Source organism: Microtus oregoni, unplaced genomic scaffold (genome assembly GCF_018167655.1).
Source record: "Microtus oregoni isolate MIOR12 unplaced genomic scaffold, Mior012 000026F_ref0000081, whole genome shotgun sequence".
NCBI classification, from domain to species: Eukaryota; Metazoa; Chordata; class Mammalia; order Rodentia; family Cricetidae; genus Microtus; species Microtus oregoni.
Genome location: NW_024543085.1, coordinates 11231944 through 11252658, shown reverse-complemented (window position 1 = coordinate 11252658; position 20715 = coordinate 11231944). Strand labels below are relative to the sequence as shown.

General features: G+C 35.0%; 1 protein-coding gene across 1 annotated transcript in view; it reads left to right on the top strand.

Moving 5' to 3' along the window:
- The window catches only part of Ppp1r3a (protein phosphatase 1 regulatory subunit 3A), a 42491-nt gene extending 24498 nt beyond the window's left edge, over nucleotides 1–17993 (top strand). The window contains exons 2-4 of the mRNA XM_041675602.1: nucleotides 9539–9597; nucleotides 9687–9811; nucleotides 11713–17993. Of these exons, the coding sequence (XP_041531536.1) occupies nucleotides 9539–9597; nucleotides 9687–9811; nucleotides 11713–14049 (2521 nt within the window). The 3' untranslated portion in view covers nucleotides 14050–17993. The remainder of the gene's footprint in view (nucleotides 1–9538; nucleotides 9598–9686; nucleotides 9812–11712) is intronic.
- The last annotated feature ends 2722 nt before the right edge of the window (nucleotides 17994–20715 follow it).

Below are 20715 nucleotides of genomic sequence, written 5' to 3'. Positions count from 1 at the left end.
TTCTCAGTTCCTAAACCTTTGTATTTAAGAAATTAAATAATTTACATGATGAGTGTGAACACTACAGACTTTACTAGGGAAAACAGCATATTTACAGAATTTTTACTTCTTAAAAATGTGTACTGACATGGCTCACTCAGCAAGTTTAACTCTGTTAAAGTTAGTTTTTATATAACAAAATTTGACATAATTTTTAAGAAAATAATAGTTGAAATATATTAATTCAGAAAAAAACACAGCAACATTTTGAAAAATTTGAAAGGAATATCTGAAAAATCAGTCTGTGGGGATGTTGAAGATTGGACAGTCAGAGATTGGAGACAGTGAGGATTTCAGTTGGACAGTCACGAGTCTCTTGACATCTATCTGCTGTATGGGTGTAATTATGTCTTTTAAGAATTTAGATAAAGTAAGGACCTTAGGGCAGTAAGTTTGAGACACTTTTTTTCACAGATAACTTGCTGATATACATTCTTCAGTTGTTCTAGTATCCATCACCTAAAGACATTTACATTTCTCTCCATAAAATATAATTGGCAGGTAGTAGCAGAGAAGTCCCTTAAGCCAGGTTCATCTATAGTCTTCTACTTAAAATTCATGAATTCTGCTTGTAATTACACCACATTCCCAAGCAATCTACAATGTTTTTTTGTCCACATCTCAACTTCCAAGAATCTACTTAATGATGTACTAGACCCTCATCAGTCAGTGCCTTGAAAAGTGCACATCACTTCCGTCAGTGTGTGATGCTTGATTCCATGACAGAATAATAAAAGGTAAAATGTCTTTTCTGCTGTGGGGAGCAACTAGGAAAAAACAGCACCCACAACACTGACATGGCCAAACAGATTCAAACCTGTAATTTTTCTTGGTAGAAAAAAATGAATCTCTGAAAAATAAAATAAAATACCTACCAAGGATTACCTCATGGAAGGGTGACTTTAAGTTGCTTCTTTCTTTGCTACTGAAACTATTCTTAATCAAAAAGATAAAGCATCAATGCTTTTAAATTGAAGAATCATGGTGAAACACAGTGTTGTAATATATAAAACATATTGATATAAGAAATATTTTAGAATATAGTGATTCAATATTCTCTAAATAAAAAATAACTTATTGGGCTCATGAAGCAGAATATCCTAATTTTATTTAAAGGGACTTAAATGGTTGAAAACCAAGAGCAATGACTCAGCAGGTAATATGTCTGCCACCAGTCCTGTCAACCTGAATTCAATGCCTAGAAACCACAACTAACTCATGTAGGTTGCCTTTGATGTCTCTGAAGGCACAATGTACACACACACACACACACACACACACACACACACACACACTTAATTAATTAAAGTAATTTAAAGGATGGAAAGCAAGAAAATTCAGCCTGTTGAAAGGAATTAAGTGCTGCTTAGGCCAGCTAGGAATTATAAGGACAGTAATTCAACTTTCAAAAAAATAACTGTGATGTTGTCTAACAGGTTGTTCTTACTTCTTCCAGTGCCTGAGCAGTTCATATAATTCATGTAACCAGATTGTGATTTTTTTCTCCATAACTTTTGATTGTATACTAAAGTAGGACGTTAGTTTCTGTTTTCAGTGTTCTCTAATACACTTGTTTACCTTGATTGCTGGTAAATATAAGCAAACTTCCAATATGTATAAAATAATATGGGATACATTATTCCACTATACAAAGTAGAGAATAAAAAATTATGTAGGTCATAATTCTGTGATCTGTAGTTTTGCTTGAACTGGTTATATTACAATTTTAAATTAATAGTTGCTTCTATTGTTTTATTTTTTAAAAATTACATGTGATGTATTTGATCACATTACTGTCCTTCCCCAAAATCCTCCCAGAACCTCCTAACTTCATTATCTACCCAACTTCATACTCTCTCTCTCTCCCTTTCTCTCCCCCTGTCTGTCTTAAAGCCAACAAAAGAAACAAATCAAAACAAGCAAATGAAAAACCGTAAGACCAAAAAATATGCAAAAAGTGCATCATGCTGGATGTTAGTCTGGAGACTTAACAAATAAAGAAGAATCCAGAACCAATTTTAACATTCTCATGTTTTCCTCTAGACTAAGCGTTACTCTTCTGGGTGACTGTCAGTAGTATAGAAGTATGATTTGTGTTTTGAACTCTGGTGTTATCATCAGAAAACTGATCTTAATGCATCATTCCATCTTAAACCCCCTCTGAAAACACCTTGCTTTCTATTCTCTTTAGACAGGTCTGTTTGCTATGCGACATTTATCACAGTTATTTCTTTGAACTAGTATCTCCTCTGTTCTCAGTTTTATTCCTGATCAAGAAAAAAAATGATGGTATTATGATACCACAGGAAAACACAGTAGGATAGCTGGTGCACTATGAATGTTATCTCTCTTCAAGCACAGGCTTTGCTCTCTCTCCTTTTCCAATAACAAATGCATATAAACCATCTAAATTCTATAAAGCCAACTACTAGGGATACAGCTTAATGGGAAGAAATATTACCTGATTTTTTTTAAACCAAGTGAATTTTTATCATGTTTGTCCATATCTATGTAAGACTTATGTTGATATATGTAGTTTTACAACAGGTTTAAAGATATGCTGAAAAAGGTTCACATTTTTTTTTATTTAAAAGACCACTTATGAACTGTTTGTGGTGCAGCCTGTACTAGTAGTCTAAGCACTTTGGGGGCAGAGGCAGGAGGATCAAGGCCTTGTTTTGTCCTACATAGGAATATCATATCTTAAAGGAAAAAAGTATTCGGGAAGACATGCATAAAGGACATAAATGAAACCACAAGCTTTAAACATAAATGGTGATCTAGAGTAATGTAGAATTTACTTTTTAGCATGAAATGAGAGGTGATGAGGAGGGACTATTTTGTGCACTTCAGAGCACATTCAACACCCATGACTCTTTTAGTAAATGGTCTTTTGCTTTTATAAACACTTTAATCCCTTTTGAATGACTTTTTTTTTTTTGGTTCCTGCCACTCACCCTGTTACCTCCAACACATCAGATTTTGATTTTATTGAACAAGTCTTATAGAAGGTTCTCAAATATGTTAAGGAACGTATATGACATTGTGGCACATTATAGGAGTTTAGGAAAAACTAGATTATTAACGATCCTAAATCTGCCATGCTTTGGCATTGGTAAAAACAAACCATACGCCCAAGAATGGAAGAAGAGCTGCTGCCAAATCTCTAGAATAAATAATTTGGTGGTGACTTTCTCAGATTGAGTTCTCAGTAGAGTAGTGAAGGAAGGTGGAAACTTGCACCCAGGCAGACCAATTTTGAAGAGTTTTGTTTAAATAAAAGTTGTTTGTTTAGAATGTCTGATGAGGTTTTTTTTTTTTTTGGAATATGGACTAGTGATAAAGAGAGGTTATTTTTAAAGTTTAAGAGACTATACTGCCATGGACTGCAAGTTTTGGTCCTACAAGAAGGTGATGAATTTATGAGAAAATGCACTAGAAAATAAGAACAGAAAATTTCTAGCAAAAAGGGAACTGGCAGTCAACTGCTATGCTATAAAATTGATCAGTATGTGAATGCTCTCATCATTAGTAATAATATCAGTGATAATAACTGTATTAAAAGTCCTTGGGTTAGAAAGTGTATCAAATAATCACTCTGTAAGACACTCAGTGGTCTTATGAAGGAAAGCTAAATATCTAGATGAATGTGTCTTGTTTGAAGTGACATGGTTAATTAAAAGTGACATGGTTAGCAATGACTAAGTAGAAGTTTAGTAATGGATAAACACTTGGAATGGTAGGGTTAGTGAAGTAATAGGGGCGGCAGGGCTGCGTTCTCAGCACCCCCAGCCGCCTGCCCGGCTAGCTTATGCCCAAAATAATTACACAGACACTGTACTAATTTAATCACTGCTTGGCCCTTTAGCCCTAGTCCTTACTGGCTAATTCTGTTATCCTGATCAACCCATCTCTAATAATCGGTGAGCACCGGTCTTACCGGGAAAGGTTCAGCATGTCTAACCTGGTGGCTTGCTTCATGGCGTGTGTCTGCCCGGGAGCAGGGCATGGCGTCTCTCTAAGGCGTGTGCTCCTGAGAGGAAAGCTGTCGAGACTCTGACCTCACTTCCTCTTCCTCCCAGTGTTCTGTCCTGTTTTCTCCTCCCACCTATCCTCTAACCAATAAAATGGGCCAGGGCAGTGCCTTTATTAGCCAATGACCTTCCTCCATCAGGTTAGTACTTTTTCCAAATGTTTTAATTCTCCAAGAAGAATCCCTATATGGAGACCAGGACAGAAGGAACTCTAATTTGGTTATTAGTTATTTTTTTTCTAATTTTGCCAACATTGTAGAATTGAAACTTTATTTCCCCTATAAGAAAGGTAGATCATACTGCCTTAGTATAAAGTCCCTTTCAGATCTAAATCCTATATAAGTTAAATAAACTTTGCTAAGGGATATAAAATAAACTTATCATGACTATCTCCCATTTTATACCCCTGGCCAGAGTCCACTAGTTATAAAAAATAAACAAACAGAAAAGAAAACATAAGAATATCTATGGAATTTATTTAGCCACATTCTGATTATACAGTGATATTGTTTTTAACTACATCTCCCCAGATACTGAGCTAACGCCTGTTAGATTAGACAGGCAGAGAAGGTATCCAACAGCTTCCTCTTTAATCATCCCAGAAAGAGAGCTTTCTCTTATACCTTCTAAAACAAAAGTTCCTCCAAGCAGTTATCCCTCTCTTCTACTTCCTGTACATCTCTATCTGTCCTCCTGACCTTCTCCCACTCTCTATGACTATTTCCTATCATCCAGTTGCTTCCTCTGCCTCCAGAACTATGATTAATTTTTAAAATGCTGTTTACAATATTCATGCAGAAAGCTTTTGGTAAGGGTGTATGCTGGGGCTGAGCAACACTACAGCTAGAAGCAGATTCCTCCACGAAACAATGGAACCTCTGGACTCATAGTGTGAACAAGTATCCTGTAATACAGTAACATAGAGTAACCCTTTTCAAAGTCTGGCTTAAACTAACTCCAGTTTCATCTTTGCCTTTCTGCCTTTAAACCCAATCCAAACTTTCTGACAATCTTACTGCTCTTGGATACATCTTCTTTTGAGCTATTTTTCTTTTACCACTCTTTATGTTTTTAATTATTCTTCTGAATTCAGAAACTTCTTATTTCTTAGTAAACTTGAAATGAATCTTTGAAAAATTTCCCTACTCTCCTGAATTACTATTTTAACTCTTTCCTCTCAAAGGCAGTAGCTTATATAGCCCATTATTTATTATAACATTAACAACTCATTGCAACTACTATATTGTGTTGGTTTATATATTCCTATCATTTCATTGCTTGCCTGGGATAAGAGTTTAAATACTTCTAGTCTTTGATTTCTCAGTGTTTGTTATAGTTGATCATACATATCAAAAATATCTGTAGAAGAATGAATTACCCCTCCAGATTAAAAAATATGGTTGACTATATCAAATGTCTCAAAATTTACTGGAAATAAACCATTGCTCTAAAGTTCCTAGATTAGCTTCAAACAAATTTTAAAATTAAAAAAAATAAATTAAAACAATTACATTTAATAATGTGACCCCGGAATTCTAAACTTTGGAAGTGGTAATAATATAATCCTTAGAAGATAAACAGATAAACATATGCTGTTCTTCTCTGAGTAAATTTTGTGTAAAGAAGAAATGGTGTTATTAAAATGCTGGCAAGAGAGAGATACTAAAAGGGAAGGTAGAAAGTGGGTTGGGCATTTATTCAACAACACCTCTTGTCATTAGACTGCATCAGGCAGCATGTCAATCACCAGGAATAAAAAAAAATAAAAGGAAAAGAAAGGAAGAAAAATCTTCTGACTAAAAAGTTCTCCAGACACAAAAGAGACCTGAGAGCTAGAAACAACTTTACTTATGCCATAGTCAGACGTACTGATGTAGCAGAGTCTGCTGTCAATAACCAACAGAGTCTCCATCTGTGCACAAACTGTAAGCCTGTTTAATTAAACTACTTACATTGATTTGGTCATATAAGTATTATTTCAAATTTAAGAGTAGTGCTTTGTTTACACATAGCCTATCATATATGGCTAAAAGCAAGCCATTATCACAAATGAGGACTGAACTGTTTAATCCTTTTAAATAATGCATTATCTCTATGCAAAACAAGGACAGATTTTGGTCATCACATGTACTGATTCCTTCCTCATAAATTGCTTTACTTGTAGTAACTATAATCCTGAAAAGCTCGATTTCTTTTGGGTAAAACTATTTGATAGTCTTGTCTTTTTTGATAATTATGTGGAATCATGTTAGTTGTCTTTAGACTTTTCGGGAAAGAAATCTTTTTTTTTTGATTTTTCGAGACAGGGTTTTTCCGTAGCTTTTGGTTCCTGTCCTGGAACTAGCTCTTGTAGACCAGGCTGGCCTCGAACTCACAGAGATCCGCCTGCCTCTGCCTCCCGAGTGCTGGGATTAAAGGCGTGCGCCACCACCGCCCGGTTTGAATATTGTTTTAATAGTTTACACATTCTTTTTAAATATATTTATTAGTTTTTTTAGAATTTTATATAATGTGTTTTTATCATATTCAGCCTCCTCCCCAATTACTCTCAGAAGCAGTCCCACTTCTCTATTCACCCAAGTTCATGTTTACTCTCTCTTCCTATCTATCTATCTATCTATCTATCTATCTATCTATCTATCTATCTATGTATCATCTATCTATCTATCTTTCATCCATCTATCATCTATCTATCTATCTATCTATCTATCTATCTATATCATCTATCTATCTATCTATCTATCTATCTATCTATCTATCTATCTATGTATCATCTATCTATCTATCTTTCATCTATCTATCTATCTATCTATCTATCTATCTACCTATATCATCTATCTATCTATCTATCTATCTATCTATCTATCTATCATCTATCTATCTATCTATCTATCTATCTATCTATCTATATCATCTATCTGTCATCTATCTCTATCTATCTATCATCTATCTCTTCCTATCTATCTATCTATCTATCTATCTATCTATCTATCTATATCATCTATCTATCATCTATCTCTATCTATCTATCTATCTATCATATCTATCTATCCTCTAGAAAACTCATGTCTACAATGCTTTGTGTTGATTGGCTACTCTTCGCTATAGGGCCTTGCCTGGAGTGCGGTTGACTTTCCACAGAGTAAACCATTAAAGAAGACTGACCCTTCTTTTCCCAGCAGTTATCAAATGCCAACAATTGTTCTGCTTGAGGCTGGACTTCATGCCCATCTCCCACTTTATGCTGGGATTTTATCTGGCATGAGTTTCCATAGATCTTGTTCATGTTATTATGATCCCTGCACATTTATATGTACAGCTGCCCTGCTGTGTTCATTAAACAGTTCTTTTAAAGTCACTCCCCACTGATAACTTATTGCTATCCCCATAGACCAGTGTGTCTCTCAGTTATCATCAGAAAAGCTTCTTTGGGAGTTAGATAGCAATTAACACAGAGACGTACAACTTATATCAAAGTGTAAAAGTTACAAGAGCCTACATGGTTTTTAGCCCAAAGAGGATGTTTATATCACCTCCGTTACCCCAAGGTTCATAGAGCTTTGCCAGAGTGGCTTAGATAGCTTATAAGAGAGAGAGGTGGTGGATATGCCTCAGGTTTACATGTTCTTAAAAGAGATAGATATTATATATACAGAAAATAAAAACATCTTGGTTTGTAGGCAAATTTCACAAAAAATAAAATCGTGGTATAGTTACAGATCTTGTTAAACACTGTAACTTTCATATTAACTCTACATCAGTACTTCAAATTCTAAAGTCTAAGAATTTTTATGTACATAGAACATGACATTTTTTGTCATATTTCCAGGAAAGTTAAAATGAAACAATAAAAATATATGCAAAACTAAGTTACCTTCTTACATAATTAGGATGAACAAATTTACAAATTTCACATGGTTGGTAGAAATAAAATTAGCCATGCTGTATTCGTATCAAAAGTTGCAGTGCAAACAGACTAGACATTAGTTTATCTGCAACTGACACTTTCAGCTTTCTTGTTGTTGTTGTTATGTTTGTTGTTATTTTATTTGTTTGGTTGGTTGTTATTGCAGAAAACTCACTGACATAAGTTAGTATAAGGAAAATGGATTGGAGGTTGGACATGGTGGTAGATGCCTTTAATCCCAGCACTTGGGAGGCAAGGTCAGCTCTCAGACATGAACTCTCTGTGAATTCATGGCCAGCCTGGTCTACGTAGAGCATTCTATGGCAGTTAGGGATACATGGAGATATTCAGTCAAGAAAGAAAGAAAGAAAGAAAGAAAGAAAGAAAGAAAGAAAGACAGGAGGGAAGGAGGGAGGGAGGGACGAAGGGAGGGAGGGAGGGAGGGGGAAGGAGGGAGGGAGGGAAAAGAAATGAAGAAAGGAAGCAAGAAAGAAGGAGAAAGAGAGAGAAAGAAATTGTCCAAGAAGATTGAGAAGACTTAGTGGGTAAGGTGCTGGGTCTGCAAGTCTGATGATCTGAGGTCAATCCCCAGAACCCATGTAAACATGAGAATCAACTTCAAAAATTATTCTCTGTCAGCCACATTTGTGCCATTGCGCACGTGAACTCATCACAAACATCAGATGTACTCAGTAATAATAACAATAAATTAAATATTTTAAAAATGAAAGAGTTTAAAGGACCCAAATTTACTCTGAGTAGCTATACATAAACTGTAATTTTCACTAATTATATTTTTCATATTGAGTATCACAGACAAATATAATTCTAATGACCTTATTAATCTGCGCACTCACATTTGATGGGAAAAGCACTTATCATTTTTAAACAGAATGCAGATTACACTAGAAAAAGCAATGTAATTTTAACAATTTTAAAGGAAAGTTATGTGTTAAGGTATACCCACTCTGAAGTCTCCTTTTTAAAATTTACCAGTTGGCAATTCATGCATGAAATTTTTGAGCATAAATTTAGTTGCCTTTCAGGTTTTAGTGAGCTTATTTTATTTTTCTCTTCTAGATAGAGGGTTACTGTTATAACAATAAAATTGAAAGATAAAAAGGATATAAAAGATAAATTTTGAAATGTTAGAAAATAATTTTATAACATAATAGAAGATCAGTTAATAAACTGTTGTCATTAAACCAAAAGGGAAATATATACTCTCAACTTGAAAGATTAAAAAAATACAATTACAGTACACATTTGCTTATCGTTTCACTCTGGGTATGATTTAGTAAGCCCAACAAAATTTTATTTAGAAATATTTCTTTGCATAGATTATTTAAGTTTTTCTAGAATCAGTATTTATTACTGTGTCCTTCTAAAAGATTTATTAAAAACTTAAGTTCTTAAGTTTTATTTAAAATTATATACAATAATATAAAATTATACGGTTGTATGAACATTATTTGTCTTACTGCTAATTTTCCATTATATAGAACACTTCAAAACATGTAATTTCAGAACAAATGTCTGTTTTTCTAAATTTTAGCAGTAAAGAAGAATCACTGCTAACATCTGAAGAAAATAAGCTTGAAAATTTGAAGTTCACAGGTAATATTTATTTAAAATGAAACAAAATCTGTTTTTGTTACAGCCTTCCATGAAAATAATCTTAACAACCAATCGTATTAACTTTTCAGATGCCTACATCCCAACAATCATTTGTTCTCTTGAGGACAAGGATGACTTGGGAGCCAGTCATCAAAATGTAGAAGGTATCAACAGGGAGCATGATGAACGTAATGAAAAAGAAATAGACTTGATGGTAAGTGTTCAGGTTGCCACGGCATTAGAGGAGATGAATCTATTTACGCTTCAAAGATGCTGCAATTCCTGCCTTTCAATGGCCTCAGCTAATATCATTTACAAATGTGAAAGCCTAGTCTCTGTCCTAGCATGTCTAGCAAGCTAGACCAACAAGGCACTTTGATTTCAGCGTGTGGTAAATTAATGACATTCATTTCCCATCTCTTTGCCACTGGCTCTGAGTAATAGTTTGTGGGAATTAGAGGCAAGGGGCACTAGCCTGATGTGTACTTCTAATCTTTGTAAAGAGTGTACACTTAGCATAAACTCATCTGTAAAATAAGAGGACTGGAATAGGAAATGGTTAAGGCCCTATCCAACGGACAAGCCTATAATTCTTACAATTGTCAGTCTTTAGCTTTACTATTTCTGTCCAGGTAATAATCATGAAGTTTATTATCGTGGTAAAATATTAAATTACCAAAGAAGAAAATAACCAGTGCTTCATAATTTTAAAACTGGTAAAAAAAAATTAGTACTCTACAATTTAATATAGTATTTGTTAGCACAAATTCCACACACTTGGTGAACATCAAATCTGTTCTGAAATTTGGAGGAGCAGGTTTAGTTCACAGTCTGAACACACAATGAGAGGTAGAAGTAAATGAGTCACATAGCACATTTCTTTTATCCTTATTGTATTCGGTTGGAGCTCACAGCATGGGGATACAAGGATTCATAATCATCGTAGATTAAAATGACATTTGCCTCTTCAAGTGTCAGTGCTGAAGCCCAAAAGAGCTAAAACTCTTTTCTTTCCCCACACATTACACCTCTGTGGTAGCGACTTGGCAACCCCACCACTGAAGTATGCAATTTACTGTGCTCGATTTTAAGGCCCTACAAAGTTGTCACCCCATTGTGAAAATTCTTACCAGCTGAAAGTTAACATCACCGTTTTTTTTTTTTTCAAACCACAGAATATAATGAAAGGCCCCTGGAAAATCACATACTTCACCAATACACCTCATTACCATGAGCGGCCTCAAATATAAAAGTTTGTTTAGAAGTTACTGAGAGTGTACGCTCAATAAATGAACAGGGAGCTGTAATTTAGATGCTAATTTGCTCCATGCTGATGTGACTGCATAAAACAATGAAGCTCCATAATAGATGGAAATACAACCAAATCTGTGGAACCCACAGGCATTGGCTTATAAGACAGCTGTGCAGTTGACAAGTAACATGAGCCTTATGTGAGAAGAAGGGGAAAACGTAAGATTTGCATATAATTATTGAGATCATGCAAATGTCAGTTATGAGGAGGAAAAAAAAACACAGGCATCTCACTGTTAAATCCTGACAGTTGGCATCACTGAAGAGCTCAAATACATTTGAGTACCAGTTGGCAGAGGGTCATTAAAACAGAATTTGCAGAGACATTAGCTCCCTCACTTTTCTTTGAGTGACGTTTTGCTATTAATAGTTTGCAGAGGCTTTGCAGAAAACATATTAATAAGAGAAACTGTAATGGGGGCACCTACAGCACATATCAATGTGGCAAGGGGCATTCAGGAAGCTGCTCTGTAATTGATTAGCATGGAGCTATCAATGTGTACATTCGAAGTGAGGAAAACCTGCAATGACAAGCAAGAATGGTTGAATAATACAATGTGATATTTGGAAGCTGAGAAGGAGAGTGATTAATTTGGGCCCCCTTCCCACTGATCTCATTCCCAAGTCATATCCCACAAAGATCTTGCCCCAAACATGCAACTTCCAGAGTTTGTGTGAAATCCGCAAATGAATTGAACCAAGGAAATCTATCCGATAATTACTTGAGCTAATAAAATCTAGTTCACTTTTCACACATTTAAAAAGATTATTTTGTCCTTATTTTTGTTGTTCTTTTTTCATAAGATAAACCAACGGCTGATATCTTCCCAGGATGAAAAGAAAACATTTTCAACAGATCCAATCAATTTCACATATAGAACTGAGGGGTCCGAGGAGAAGCAAGGTTACCATGGAATTCCTACTGACTTGTTCAGAAGGCCTTTGTCTCCAAGTTTACCAGAAGAAATCCCCTTAAAGAAAGATTTCTATCACAGCAAAAACTATTCCCCAGGAAATGAATATGGTCATACACCTTCAGAGGAGATTCCTTCACATGTGGGAGAAATTGGGCCAGCACTGGAAGATGTTAGCTCTGATGAATTAACTCAACTGAACCTCTGCAGCAAGGAAGTCCTCGATGACAATGCCAACCCAGCCCACGGGTCTGACAAAATGCAAACAGTATACTCCTCCTATGACCAGCTAATGGCAGGCAGTCTTCAAAAGAATGAAGTAGAAGTCAAGAAAACTGGAATTAAAGATTACAAATATTCAAGAAGTGATTTCTATTTGGAGGCATCCACAAATCTGGAAGAATCAAATACATCTTCAAAAGATGTTTACACCAAGGACAGTGTTGCAGAGGAGCAGAACACATGCTTAGGTGTTAATGAAAGTCAAAGCACGAATTTTCAATCAATATTCCAGAACCAAGATAGACAAATGGGGCATCCCAAAATACACATTGAAGGGACTAAAGAGAATAACAAAGAATTAACCACTCTACTAAGCAAAGACACTACAACTACTCCCTGGACAGTGACAGTAGATCCCTATCCTTCGCCAAAGAGAAAAGGGAATTGGAGAGAAGCTGGCAACGGTACCAATTTGGAACCAAGAGTTTCTCATCTTGGTTCACCAAGAAATGGCAATGTTCTGACGGATGATTATCTTTTTCAAGGTGAAAGGGGAAAATCAGATGCTAGTAGTCAGGAAGATCAGCATATGAATACACAGCATGAAAAAAATTGGAATGTTCTGGAAAGTCAGCCAGAAACAAGAGGGATTGAAACAAATATAACCAAGCAGATCAAAGAACAAGCAGAGTGTAAAGATGTGTGGGAAAAAAGAGGCGACATGAGAGGTCTGAAAGCTCCCCCTGCAGAACAATTGTTTACCTGCCAAGAGACAGAGGGCTATGAACTGTCTTCTCCAGCTCATCATGGTATTACTGAGAAAGCAGAAGCACTTACAGCTTATATAATTAAGACAACGTTAGAAAGTACTCCAGAAAGCATGTCTGCTAGAGGAAAGGCAATAATTGCTAAGCTACCTCAAGAGACAGCACAAAGTGACAGGCCCATCGAGGTAAAAGAAACAGCGTTTGATCCACATGAAGGCAGAGGGGATGATTCGCATTATACCCTTTGTCATGGAGATACAGCAGGTGTAATCCATGTCAATGATTTTGAAAAGGAATCCCATTCAGCTATTTGTAATGTATATTTAGATGAAATGGAGAAGGAGGCAACCACATCACCACGCAATCCTAGGAAGACACTTGACAAGGAACAACGTGGAATTGGAATTGTAACATCTACAGACGAACCTTCACAGGTCCTTACAGGCAATCAAAAAGCTACGCCAAACCTGGATTTACATTTGGGAGTGTTACCAACAGACAAAGCAATATTCCCGGAAAATAAAGGTCTTGGGCTGCTTCAAGAATCATCACGGAGAACAGACTTCGATGCTATTCATTCTGTGTTTATTTCTGACAGTGTCAGCCCTTCCCAGAGCAGCCCTCAAGTTTACAAAAGCCAGTCAAAAACTTCAGAACCCTCTTCTGGATGGCCAGTTACTGAAGAAAAAGCAGTCACAAGCACAATACTCCAGTCCTTTCCTACCAAATCAGAATATACTTGCCATCCAGAAAGTGAGATCCTGGGCCATGCCATGTCTAAATCTGATGATGTTTCCAATAGTTTGGAAATAATGGAATCAGGTAGAGGAAGAGAAAGACATGTAGGTCGGATTGTCCAACAAAAAGAAGGTAAAAGCTTGGAAAAATGCCAAGGTCCAATGATTTTAATCAGTGAACCTCTTGAGAATCTGGAGGAGGCAAGGTCTGACATTGAAGAAGTAAGGTGTTTTGAAAAGTCACAAAGCCATTCAGATGACAAAGGGTCAGAGAGCCCTGCTTCTGCTACTCTTTCTGACCAGAATGTCCAAGCTCAGGTTACAGAGTCTCTGCTCTCCGCATACATCAACTCTAAAATACCTTATTTCCTTTTGTTTCTGATATTTCTAGTGACTATCTACTACTATGACTTAATGATTGGCTTGGCGTTCTACATTTTTTCCTTGTACTGTTTATACTGGGAAGGGGGAAGGCAAAGAGAGTCAGTCAAAAAGAAGTGAGGTTGACATAATGACTGTTCTCTCTTGAATGATAAGCTATTCTCTTGAATGATAAGCTATTTAGTCCCAAACACTTGGGTTGGTGAGAGAGACTATTCATTGTTCAAAGAGCGCAGTTTTTCTCTTGAAGGAAAATTTAAAAAGGAATGCATATGAAGTTAGCTCCTTCATATAAGTAATTATTCTATATAGGACCATTATGCTTGGATCATTAAACACCTATATGAATATGAGGTCTGAAGCACGTCAAGTTGAAATTAGGTACAGCTGTTGTTCCTTAGCAGGCTGTGAAGTCGCAATGCTTCATATCTCTTTGCTACTTAAAGTGCTATTTCTTGGAATCATTTCTTTCACAGTAAAGCTTTGGATATTTTTTTCCCTCAAAGCACTTTCTTTCCCCCTCTGGTTTTTAAAAATAGATAAAACACAGACAATAGCAGAGAATTTTTTTTCTTTTAGCCCTTAGAAGTAGCGATGAAATTTTCATTTAGCAGCGTGTCATTTATCAGCACATATTTATAGATCAAATACTGAAATTTCTATTTTATACCTTCAAGAACATGCCCACATGTGTTACAATATAAAACCTTAAGATGGAAACATGTATTATGCACACTCACTTTATACTTCATATGCATAGCCTTGTATCTCTTTACACCTACAATAGCAGGGTGTTTATGAAACAAATTTGACCAATACTTCTGTATCAAATTGAAAATTTTCATGCAACTCTACAAATTTTGTGGATAGCCCATTTTAAGCAACATTTTTCAATTGGAAGGGTAGACTATAACAGAGTTAACAATTTTAGTTTTAAGTAGTGTCCAGACATGAAAACTAAAACTTGTAAGCGTCATGTTTGGACTATGTTGTACCTATAGAGCAGAAGCTCTCAACCCGTAGGTCGTGACTTATTTGGGGCTTCAAAGCAGATATCCTGCATGTCAGATACTTACATTATGATTCATGACAGTAACAAAGTTAGTTACGAAGTATCAACAAAGTAATTTTATGGTTGGGGGTCACCACAACATGAGGAACTGTATTAAAGGTCACAAGAAAAGGAAGATTGAGAATCACAGCTATAGAGCATAAAGCCTCAAATGGCAATAATAAAATAGATAATAGAATGGTTTGCTCTTTATGATAGTTCTTTTGCTTTTAACTTAGTTGTTAATTTTCAAGTAATGAGGAGAAGAATTATACCTACTGTACATGGACAGAAGAAACACCTTGTCTTGGCTGATCCTCATTATGTGATCTTTAAGTTGTGAGCTGATGATTCAAAATTGAAAGCAGGAAAAATAGGTACAGCTGGAATCATACTAGAAAATAAGTAATCATTAAGTATGGCAGTGGTCTGGACCACTGTAATTATGTGTAAGAATGTGAAATAATAGAATTTTTGATGATGATACTGCCAAGAAAAATATACAATTTATTTCAGCAATTGTTGGATGATTGTAATATAGAAGGCACTGTGTGCTCTATTCTGTGACAGTCCTTGGATACAATGAACATATATGGATCCCTTTATATAGCAAAATAATATATTTGTCACTTGCTTGGAGCATGAAAAATGTCACATAGAGAGAGCCTATTTAAATGGTCATCTTTTATGAGAATTTTTTCAAGGAATCTTTAATTTTAAATGGTATTTTTACTTATAATGATAAACTTACATATCATTTCATCTTAGAAATATGCATTTATGAGAAAATAAAAATATTTTAAATGACTTTTATCTGATACTTAGAGATTTGTTTAATTTTCTTTATGTACACAATTATTTCTCAATCTTACAATTGCATGCTATTCTTAAGTCCTCTTGAAAATGACTGCCTGGCTTCAACTCTCTAGTTGATCAAATGCAAACATCCTGAAGTAGAATGTAGGTCAAATATTTATTTTTTTCAGAAGCACATTTCCATTAAATACAAGTGGAATTTCTTTAAGCAGTCCTTAGAAATTATCTCTAAAATGGTTGCCATCATATTTTGTTGTCAGGACTAAGCTGGAGTTAAAGTTAGCATTCCTTCAGAGTCTTTTGACTGAGAGTTTCTTAAGTCTAAGTTTTAAGAGTTTTAGTCAATATATCATTTCTCTTTAATGTAAAGAACACTATTATTTTATGAGCACAGGTGCCCCAACTGGAATTCTTCTCTGAAATGATCAATCCAACTTCTTTTATCAATTTTATTTGATTTCTGGTAACATTAACTCACAAACCATTCTCATGAATTTTTAATAAAACAGGAACAAGAGTCAAAAGATTTTAAATGCTGATTTGAACTGATTCTTCAAACATTATGTATGAGGAACTTGAAACAAAGTCACAAGAACATGTAAAGTGATTGTTGTGGCGAGGTAAAGCTCAGTAGTCTCTTTTGATCACTTTGCTATGGTGAGTAAGAAGAGAGGGTATCAAGAAGAACTCGTGGCCTCTGCTAAGAAGGGTTTGGTTATGGACCATGTTGGTAAATGCCATTTTTAATGCATAACTGTGTGCTTCATGTCTCACCAACACTGACTTTAGGCATAATGAGGACATGGCAGAGTAATTAGCAGTGAGGAACTTTATCCCATTCTCTTTTTGAATAAGAAATTTGATATAATTGTTATCATTCTTTATCACGATGGACTTCTCACTCTTAGACATGAAGCCCTGAAAATTAATTGACAAGTCTAGGAAGTATAAGGAGTAACTGCAACTCTTCTTTAAGAAATCTGACTTCTCTGAGCTATCTGTATCACAATAGAATTCTCAGCCATGATTAAGTGAATTCATAGATAATATTACTCTTCAGTATTGAGGAATGATAGGCTAATAGAACAACATATATCTGAGAAGGTCTAATATGTCAATAGGAAAGTTTACCAAGGACTATATGTTTATCTATATTTAAATATTTGTCAATATTTTGTAAAAACAGGAAATTCTTATACCTCATCTTATACTAGTATTCTGGTTAAATGGAAAAATTTTAAGCAACCAGACAAAATAAAGGGAAATAAGTAAGATATTTTGTCTCTCTTCAATAGTATTCATGGAGAATTTTAAATGTTTTCTTTTGCAGAAATGAATTTTATTTCATGCTAAAAACATTTTTACATTATCAAGGTTCCTTTTGTATATGAATAAAATAAACACCAAATAAATAAAATAGGCCTCATAAAATTATAGGTGGTCGGTAGTGATCTCCTTTATGATAGTAGGCCTTTTCTTTTACATGTCTATTGAGGGCTTCTGGAAATTGAATTTTACAATAGGACCTCCTTTTGGTGTTATCCTGTCTTAATCAGTTCCTGCAGAACTGAAGAAGATCCATTTTAACTATATAAGATGTGAAATGGCAGGCTATGCTTGCCAGGTACCTCTGGGGCTGTGTATCTTTGAAACGAACTTCTAAAAAGGCTACTATTTTATTTCTGATTAACCATTGGTTGCTTTTGTATTTTTTTTTGGAAATTTTATAATAAAAACATTGTCAACACAACTTAATTTTCCTCATTTAAAACATATTTAGTCATGAATATGATGTTTCTATCACATATACCAAACTTCTAAAATTATAAATTAAATTTTAATGAAGCTTCTCGCCTACCTTTGCATGTGCATGTATTTTACAATAAATTGTTCTTTTGTGGTTTGCTGAAACCTTATTAAACAAACAACTATTTAAAAAGTATAAGATTTTCATTTTATATCATTTTAATATTTTCAAATTGATAAACAGGACATTGGTTTTTCGAAAGCAAGACAATACATTGTGCAAAATTTTAATGAAAGCTTCCCCAAGTCTTTTTCTACTATATTCGATTCTTGCAAACTGATAGAAAATAAAGTAAGAGGTCAACAAGGGTAAAAGGTTATGAAATTATTTTGATTTGGCTGTGGTGCCTCCAATATCTGACTTTACAATTGCCTGTGATGCGTAATTAAATTACTTCTCTTGGTTGAAATTGGTGCAGATTTTTTTTTATTTCACTGCTCTAATAACTCAGCCATCCTTACTGTCCCCAAATCCCCTTGCTAACTGAACAAATGAAATTAGTTCTCTTAGCACTACGTATGTGTACCCTCTGCCTAGACTGCATGGCTATACTTCTCTTCCTGGTGAGTGCTGCAAATTTTCTATGCATACTTCAAGTCCCATCCTTTCTGTCATATCTCCTTTCATAGTTTATAAGATTTTTTGAAATTGCTTTCTATGTTATTTTTGCCCATGCCTGCACTTGTCATTTGGCTATCCCAACCGACCTGACTATAAGTTTTGGAAACAAATATTGATTTTTCTCTTTCTTCCAGTTATCCTACATGGTCTAGTTTGCAGGAAGGCTGAGTCAGTACTGGTCACAATGATGAATCTTTCTCTTTGTCCCTGCTATATAATTAAAACTTCCTAAACTTCCTTAAATTGTAGGTGGGATGATTAGATACCTGAAGATAATGTCAAAAAGGCAAAGAGAATGTGGAGATGCAAGATTGAATGATGTGCTGGGTTTGGGATATGGAAGAAGGAAAATGGCTTTTTCTTCACATTTCCCTTAACAATGTCATCTATTTTCCATCTTAAAAATTTCTTTCTCTGTTGGTGTGATGGTGCATGCCTTTAATCCCCACACTCAGGAAGCAAAGGAAGACCTATCTCTGTAAGTTTGAGGCCAGGCTGGTCTACAGAATGAGTTCCAGAACAGCCAGGACTGTTTCACAGAGAAAACCTGTCTTGAAAAAAACAAAAAACAAACAAAAATTATTCTTTCTTGTACATAAACTATCCCTGTCATTTTATTTCATGAAAAATAGCTAAATTATTCTGAATTTACGGGAAATATTGCATTACTTACTTAACTGGCTAAGGTAGAAATTAAAAGAACACAAAACGTTGTCAGTGAGTGTGGCCCATGGTTTGAAATCAGCAAACATCACAAGGTATAAAGTTCAAGAAACCCAATCTGCCCAGCTGCTGCCATGCCCTTTGAAAATGGCTGATCTCTCCACTCCACACCTGTTCTGCTTGTCAACCTTCAGGGTAAGTAAACAGAACTTGGAATAGAAAATAGTCTGTGTATTTTTAAAAGGAAAAGTGTTTGCCTAACTAACATATAAGAGAGACTCTGAAAGCACACACAGATAAAACATACACCAATGCAGCAACCTACAAATATTTCATATGGTAATGTTTGAAATATCCAAAAGTTTATTTTTCATCAAGTAGATAAAATGGTATTATAAACACATATACATTCTAGAGGTTTAGGCCAAAGAAAAACACTATGCAGGCAGGGAATGCAATAGCTTTTTATCTAACATTTCATGTTCACCGGGAATTGGTCACTTAAGATTGGAGGGAAAACCAGACACACTCCACTCTGTTTTAGAATTCATTAATATCTTGTATTAATTGAATTGGTTCTGGATGTAAATCAATTTAAAATACAAAAGAAACACTCTATAAAAGACAATATCAAACAACAACATAGATGACGCTTAAGAATCATAAGCTGCAAGCTCTCAATGAAAATACATAAATATATCATAATGTACTTTTAGAATTACATGTATGAAGTATGAACAATAGTGTTTAAGTTTAGCAAGAAAAATAAATGAAGGCATTACACATTTGAATCGCTTCATACACTCTAATATGATGTATTATTTTACTACACAACAGAAAATTCTCAATTAGTAGACTAATTCTTGGGATTTATAGGTGGAAGCCACTAGTTGGTTCCCAGCCACCCAGACCCAAAATCATCACACAGAAACTATATTATTTACAACACTTCTCTGTTTATTAACTCAGACTTCTTATTAACTATGTCTTACATCTTGAATTTACCCACTTCTATTATTGCGTATTTTACCATGAGGCTTGTGGTTTACCTGAAAGTTTCCTGGACGCCTGGCTCTTTTGGCGACTACATGGCATCTCTCTGACTCCACCTACTCTCTCTCTATTCAGATTTCCTGCCAGACTATATTCTTTCTGCCTTGCCGTAGACCCAAATCACATTCTTTATTAACCAATGGTACTAAAACATATTCACAGTATACAGAGGGGAATTTGACATCAGTGAATATAATTTTCACCATTTCTTGAGTGAAGTAGATCCCGAGTTCGCGGTAAAGAAAGGACTCAAGATTAAGGGTCTTTATTTTTTTCTCTCATAGGCAGTAGTGGAAATATTCTAAATGTACCTCACAGTCTTTGGAAGTTATGAAGGAAAATCAGAAATAAAGGTAAAAATGCAGGATTAGAAGTAACACCCAAAAAGACAGCTCAGTCCCTTTCCTAACTTCTTCTTTTCAGCAATAGGTCATCTCTTTGACACCATAAGAAATCACAAGACCTACTAAATGCCTTCTTACAATGCACCTTAGCATACATACAATACATAGAATAACCAGGATGAGGAACAAATACTAATATCCATCTAAACATTTAAAAACAACATGGTTTGAATATCGAATTTTAAAATGAACCTAAAATAAAACAAATGAACACTAAATTCAAGCGCAAAACTTAAACAAATGAACTTACACAGTGGTTGTGACTAACGAAGTGTCTCATGAGCATGAAGAGAAGTTTCTAACACAAACATTTATAACTTGACATCCTTGTCTTCAGGGCCACAGTCAATAATTACCATTCGTCAGACCCT